This window comes from Amblyomma mixtum, chromosome 2 (assembly GCF_055824585.1).
Source record: "Amblyomma mixtum isolate Tamu chromosome 2, ASM5582458v1, whole genome shotgun sequence".
In the NCBI taxonomy this organism is placed as follows: domain Eukaryota; kingdom Metazoa; phylum Arthropoda; class Arachnida; order Ixodida; family Ixodidae; genus Amblyomma; species Amblyomma mixtum.
The window spans coordinates 154989301-154996550 of record NC_143013.1 but is presented as its reverse complement, the minus strand read 5'-3'; the positions used below and the strand labels follow the sequence as shown (position 1 = coordinate 154996550).

Here is a 7250-nt window from a genome sequence, read left to right as displayed (position 1 = left end):
TATTCCTTTAACAAAGACTCCACTAACAGTTCTTGACAGTCATGAAGGAAGCTTTGTGGTCGGAGAAATAGACTGATATATGTTCGACTTGGTACACCAATGCTTGATTCTCAAAGACGAGATCTATAAAAGTGCCTCGCGAGGTTGTCACAGCCGTGGGACGCGTTACGAGCGAGAGGAACGGGATGTTCTCCCGCATAAGTGTTAGGAAATTGCTGTTTGTCTTTATGTCAACATTAAAGTCCCCCACTACTAACATCGGTGTGGATCGATGGACGGTTAATGCGAGTTGCAGGAAGTGCACGACGTCTTTCGTGAGTGCGGTAGGGGCGAAGTAGGCAGCTACTACCAGCAAGCCGTTGGGCACTTTGCGGCGCACAGTTCGCCAACTTCATGTGACGTGCCAGACATTTCGACTGGTATTGCAGAGAGACCTGTGCGCAAGTAGATAGCGACTCCCGCCGCTCTGTTGTGGTCTCTGCGAGCACCACAGCAGTATAGGAAATCTATGATTTCGAGAGGCTCTTCGGGATCCATCCAGGTTTCAGCAAAGCAAAGTACAGAGGAATGGCGCAGAATGTGATCGTGGTGTACGTCCTTGGCATGTGCGGCAAGGGAGCGTACGTTAAGAATGTGGTTGTGAATGATGAATCAAGTGCTGCCAGCGAATGACGCGTCCATCGGCTGTCTGCGTGTGTTACTGATGTGTGGTTAACATATTAAGCTTCACCTGTAAGAGTGGAACGCGACAGCGTCTTGCAACGCTGCCAGGGAGTCCACAGAACGCCATCGCCAATTCGGCTGTACGCCTTGCTGGACGGTAAATTTATTTTTTGAGGAAAGGAAATGTATCTCTCTCACATATCTGGGTGGACACCTGCACCTCGCCGTAAGGGAAAGGGGGAAGATGGGAGTGAACGAAGACGCCGTATTAGCTAGACGCGCCTTTGTTCATTCCAAACCATTCAGCTGGCATTATGGAGTGGCTAGCGTGCTCGTATCGCACTCCGGAGACCCTGGTTCGATTCCCCAACTCGACCAATTTCGTTCTCGGTTTAATTGATTTATGCGGTCTAACTAGAAAGGTTAATTAGGCTATTTCATATTTATATTATTGTATTTCTATCCATCGTGTTCTGTCATTAACCTGTCAATTGTTGGAACTGTCTAGGATGTTCGACACAACGTATATGAAACGAGCAACGTCTTACTGAGTGGGGAAGTGCGTGGTGGTGGAGGGAACGCGGCTTCGTACTTATCTGTTTTTTTCAGCAGCGTCTCCTTCCGCGGACGCTGTTGTCGCTGCGGCGCGCGTCTTTCTTTTCTTTTCTTCTGACCTCTTCATTCTGCTCTATATTAATTAGGCTAGTTGATTAATTAAGCAATTAACTAAACTCAGTCCAACTTAGTTGCAGCATCACTATACGATCCCTTTGATTGGTTGCATGGTTACTAGCCAAAGTACAATTGGCCCCATTTGAAATTCGCGCACTGTGACGTCACGAGCATTTCGACCAATTGAAAAGCGTGACATTGGGGGCGGAGCTGGTTACGAGGCCGACGCCGACGCCGACGCCGACGCGAAACCCAGGAACGGACGCCAAAGAGCTGCGCTCTAAAAACCAAAGGGAACGCATCAATAGAGAGGTGCCGGAAGTTTGGAGAGAGACTAAAACTGAAAGGCAGTCTGTAAGGATAAGTACCTGTGCTACAAGCGTCGAAATTTTAAGAAGAGCCAAACCGAGTGCCAAAAACTCTGCAAAGAATCCAGAAGTGTAATATGGGATACGAACGGAATAGCTGAAAGCGAGATCCTGTGAATATATCCCTATTGCCGCCTTCTCACAGCTCCCGGAAGCATCAGTGGAGAGAACAGCATGATGAGGAAGATGCTGTAAGTGCTCAGCCAGAAGACCATTTAGGATATTTGAGGGCATGTGTTTTGGTTTGGTTCGTTGGTTTATTACGTCAAAGCGACTCAGGCTGTTAGGGACGCCGTTGTGAATTGCTCCGAAAACGTCGACCGCCGGAGCCCTTCAATACAGCGTCCCTGATAGCCTGAGTCGCTTTGGGAAGTTGAACCACTAAAGCAACCCCGAGTTGAGGTGGTCGCTAGGGGGCCCGAGTGAGCGGACGCGTTTATTATCGGCTCCGCCTATTTCTGGTTCCTGTGCCCAGGTAAATCCTTTCTAGGACCCACCAAGGCCTTCAAGGATCCTGCAAGGTTCAAAGCCCCCGATCGCTACCATCTTCTGGATGCGCCAAATGACCTCGGTGAGCTACCTGGTGAAAATGTCTCTGGCAGCCACGCCGCTGCGCTAAGCCTTGCCTCATCGAAGAGAGTCTCGTCGGCGCGCCGCGTTCCTCACTCCCCAACAGCCATGGAGGACCCGTGAATGGAGAGACCTCGGACCCGTTTTATTGCCACCTTGGTGAGTGGAAAACTGTGCTCAATGCATACCCTGATCGGACCACGGATTCGAATTCGCCCCCAAAACACCCGGTATCGGCCTCCGTTCAACCTAAGCCAAGCGCCAGCAACGCCCGCGCGCTACCAGACGCTGCATCTGGGAACCCCCGAAGCGCGTTCAAGGAGACGCCGCCGCTCCTACGCATGACGCGCGCTGTCGCCCATAGAAGTAAGCAACTCGCCGAACTGCCGGCGGGAACCATCAGATTCGTCTTTCGCCAGCAAGGCGGCCTCTCCCCGGAGAAGATCCCGGCTCCCGGTATCCTGCAGGCACTTCACTCGACGCTCAGCTGTTCTGTGATTGGCGAGTTGCACATAAGAATCCATCCAACTAACAACACCTTCACAGTGGCGACGGTAGTGGAGACAACAGCTCTCGAATTGGTCAAAGTCCATCAAATTACCTTAGATGGACAGCAATACCCGGTAGCCGTGTACATAGCGGCCCCTCCAGCGGCAGTCAAGGGCGTTATTTCCCGGGCGTACTTGAATGAGACACCTGTGCAATTGTTAACAGACTTGCAGTGCAGAAACTCGGAAGCTAACGTTATAGCAGCCTTGACGCATGGGAAAAACAGCGTCCATCTTAATAATTTTTGCCTCAGGTCCCGTGCCTCACACAATTAAAAAATTCAGGGGGCACTTTGGCTCTATAAAGTGTTGCAAGGCGAAAGCGTTTCCTGGCCACTGTTTGGTTTTATTTACTTTTTTTATTTTTCATACTTTGTTTTTTATTTATTTTTTGCTCTTTCTTTAAATTTTATTGTTTTTATGTTTATTTTCACATCTTATTCTTATTTTGTTCTATTTTTGTTTATTTTCATATTTTTACATTTTATTTTCCTTTTCTTGACTTCACTCCTTTTATTTTATTCATGAAGCCCATGCATTCACTACATGCGCCTTTATTCATGCTGGAACCTTGAGCCTTTTAAGCAGTGACGCCGAAAGGCGGACGAATCTGCCGACGCGTCTGTCGACACGGCTGCCGACGCGTCTGCTAACGACAGTATGAGACATTAAAGGCTTTCGCCTTAATAAATGTGTAAGGGATCGGTAGTGCACGTGGGGTCATCGGGACCGGTATTTCCCCCTCACCACCCCGCCAGCTGCCATCTTCAATGGACGCCACCGGCGTAAGGGGGGGGGGGGGGCGGCCGGGGCGTTCAAAGCGGTGCGTCTCCTTTCTCGAAACGTGGCCGCTCGCGAATGCGCCGGGAAGTACGGGTGTCCCCCGCCCGGCGTGTACTTTTGTGCGAAGCAAAGGACGTTTTACCTCGACCTGCGGGCACGACTGGGTGTTTGCACTTGCTTTTCTTTTATTCTTTTTTTTTTGCGAGGAAGAAAATGTTTTACCTTGCACGTGCTGGCACGTCTGTGCGTGTGTTTGTTTTTACTGGTATTTTGTGGTGGAGAAAGTGATTTACCCTACAGAGGCTGGAGGGCTGGCCATGCTCTCGACGAACCAATCATGTTAGGAGTATAACATGACTGTGTGCTACTAAAGGTGGCCCGGGCTTCTAGGTCTTTAAAACCGGGCCCCGGAGCCGGAATAAGGGTTCTGGGCTAAGGTCAGGTACTATGCATCTTCCGCTATGCCGAGTATGGGCCTCCCCTAGTGTTAGCCAGATCCACTTTTTGGTTGTTTTTATCTTTGTTGCTTAATTTCTCTTTTTGCCGCTAAATTTGTCTCCAGTGACTAAATTTGTATCTGATGTATATATCTGTATAGAAATCTTCAAGTATTCCCTATTTATCTCTGCGTTCCAACTCATTGGATGACCGTCTCTGTCGGGGCACCCATGGTGCGAAGATAATGGTTCAGTCTTCTGGTCTACAAACCGTCTCTGGTGGGACACCTCTGGTGCAAGGAAGGCGAAGAACCTGAACTTTGCTATAGGTGTGTGGTACACCGCTGCACCAAATACAAGGGTAGCCCCTATGCCTGCACAAACTACAGGAAACCTGGACACAGGTACACTGTTAACAAAAAAAAAACACCCAGAAGGGAGTAAATGGCTTGTCCTCTAACGCACACCCAAAAGGAGTTTTTTTTACTCCATATGCATGGTGTTTTTTATGGAAGAAGAAAGAAGAAGAACCCGAACTTTACTGGCGCAGTCGACGAGGTTCCTGATGGCATCGGAAGACGGCGCAGGAAGACGACTGAAGGCAGGGAGAAAGGCGACGGTCGGGCAACAGCAGCGTTCGAGAGAGGACCTGCGGAGAGACGGCGGCAAGGACGCAAGGACCACGGAAGTAATCCAGCGACGCGGGACTGCATCCGGTCAAGGAAAGCAGAGCGTCGAGAACTTGACGGTCGCCGGCAAGTCCCAGCAAGTTACGACAACGTGCACAGGACCAGCAGCGTGCGACAGCTCATCGCAGCGTCCGGTGAAAGTGGCGGTGGACTCCGAAGCCAAGGAGCTGGCAATGCGGATGGACGAATCGAAACTGTGAGTTTCCTTCGTCGCATTGCTCACGTCGCTGTTCATGTGTTCGAGCCGGTAGGACAGTTGTGCGGTACAGACGGCGGTATAGACGGTTACCCATGCCGGCCCACACTCAATCTCAGGTACTGAGTAGAAATGGTAATGGCGCGCTTGGCTTATTTTCAAGCTGAACTTGCGAAAGTAAATGGTGGAAAGGTGCCGCTACGCGAGGAAAAACCTCAGGATGTTAAATACGTCCTGAATGTAATAGAAGCAAGACGCCAGCAGGTAGAGCTCGAGATCTCTAATCTCAAGGAGTCTAGGAGAGGTTGTCAACTAGCGAGGGTGAACTACTCAGAGTTCCGAGAAGGAAACAGCAGTCAGGTCGCTGTAGGCAGTCAGCCGATATGCAAGAACGTTTCTTTGTTAGGAAAGGCCGCAGAGAGTGCAGGAAGTGAGAAGAAGATTACTGAAGGGCGCCAAAATATTGCAGCCTTTCCGCCACTGTGCGCGGCTAGCAACGAAATGGAGCAGACAATTTGTGATGATCTGGGGGCAATCGAGACCACACTGTCCCAAAACAAACAGGACAGCGGTCAAGTTCCTGCAGGCTCAATGACGGAGGTTGCGACCTCCGACACGTCAAAAGAGAGGAAGAAAAATAGCCAAGCAGAAGTAAAAAGAGAGCCAGCTTTCAGCGCAACTGGAATATCTGGTGAAGAAAGTATCGTGACGGAACGCAGCGTCGCGGTATTAGAGGCGGTGAACGCGCACTCCGATGATTCATCTGCACAGGTTAGCTCTACCCCAAATGACATCCGGGACGCGGACGCGAGTTCAGGATTGTTGGAAGTCACTCTGAAAATTCCAAAAACGAGATCTCAAGCAAACCGCAGAAAAGGGCCGTTCGTTCAACATGAAGCGGCCAGTGATTACAGATGTAAGATCGGCGAGCGTGTGACAGGAGAAAGTGTAACGTTGCTGGAACGGCACACTGTGTCGGGCATGGGGCATGAAGGGCCCCGTAGCGTTATTGATGGAAAGAGCCTTTCATCCGAGGCAGAGAACGAATGTGCGCCTGTTGCGCCGACCGGGAAGAGCACCGCGCAATTGTCGAACGCAACCAATGGGCGTCCTGCCAGGTCCTTCGAGGAGAAGGAAATGCGTGGCGACTTGCCATTAGGCAAATTTGGGTCAAGTGACTGCGAGGAAGCTCATGCAGCCGACGATGCCACGTAGCCGGCAAGCGCCAACAATACAGGGAGCGGAAACTTCGAGGTTTGCCCGTGCAGGAGCAGTGCAAATAGCTCGAAGTGACACAAAGTAACAGGAGGCAGGTGCATAGCTTTCACACTGACAGTCGGCGCGTGGAACAGTACGTTCCGTGCTGCGGTACGCCATAATAAATGTAGCAAAGCCGGCCGCACTGGTACGGTTAGACTGGCGAGGGGCTATGCTCCTTACGCAGTACGTTGTTCGTACTGGGGCGCCGGAGAGAGCGTGCCCTTAAGGGCGTTGTGTGGTCAGGGTTTTGGACCCATCGAGAACCAGGACGTTTTCGATGCTGGGGGGCAGCAACTTCTGAGTTATCACCCCGTTGTGGGACCAGCTTAATGAGCAGATAGACCGTTAGGTGTCAATCGTGTCGATTGAGACACGTGGTGGCTCGAACGCACACAGGGACGCTCGGTTTGACCAAGGATGCCCACGTAGCTGCTTATGGACGCCATATCAGTGCTACTGAACACTCCAGTTGCGAGTATCGGTGTGCGTGTGTGCTCGTTCGTGAGCAGGACGACGGTGTGCATGCAGGTGCACCAGGTCGCAGGGCGACAACTTGGGCTCCGTTTTACAGCGCACAGCAAGCATGCCACCGTGTATATTTGAGAGTGCATTTTGTTTATGTTCCTCGTCCTGCGAGGGTTTTGTTGGTGGCAGTGCTGATGTAATTACGAACTAAGTGCTGCGCTACAGTATGTCACCCACAGTGTGGTTTCGTGACAGCTACCGATCCCTTTTGTTTGTAATTCTAAAAGTGCCATTTTGGCCCTTTGTAGAATCTTGGGAAGGGCGTGTAAGAGAGCGGTAGTGTACGCGAGTTCATCGGGACCGGTAATTCTCCCTCACGACCCCGCCAGCTGCAGTCAATGGACGCCACCGGCGTGTGGGGTGGGGGGCGCTCAAACACCACCACCTAGTCTAGGTGGTGATGGCTCAAAGCGAAGCGTCTCCTTTCTCGAAACGCGATCGCTCGCGAATGCGCCGGGAAGTACGGGTGTCCCCGCCGCCCCCCCCCCCCCCCCGCGTGTACTTTTGCGCGAAGGAAAGGATGTTTTACTTCGCACCTG

At 51.3% G+C, this 7250-nt stretch overlaps 1 protein-coding gene across 1 annotated transcript in view; it reads left to right on the top strand.

Annotated features, from left to right (window-relative positions):
• The first annotated feature begins 4563 nt into the window (after positions 1–4563).
• LOC149361335 (uncharacterized) overlaps positions 4564–7250 on the top strand; it is a 61110-nt gene continuing 58423 nt past the window's right edge. The window contains exon 1 of the mRNA XM_089568048.1: positions 4564–4926. Within this exon, the coding sequence (XP_089424174.1) occupies positions 4607–4926 (320 nt within the window). The 5' untranslated portion in view covers positions 4564–4606. The remainder of the gene's footprint in view (positions 4927–7250) is intronic.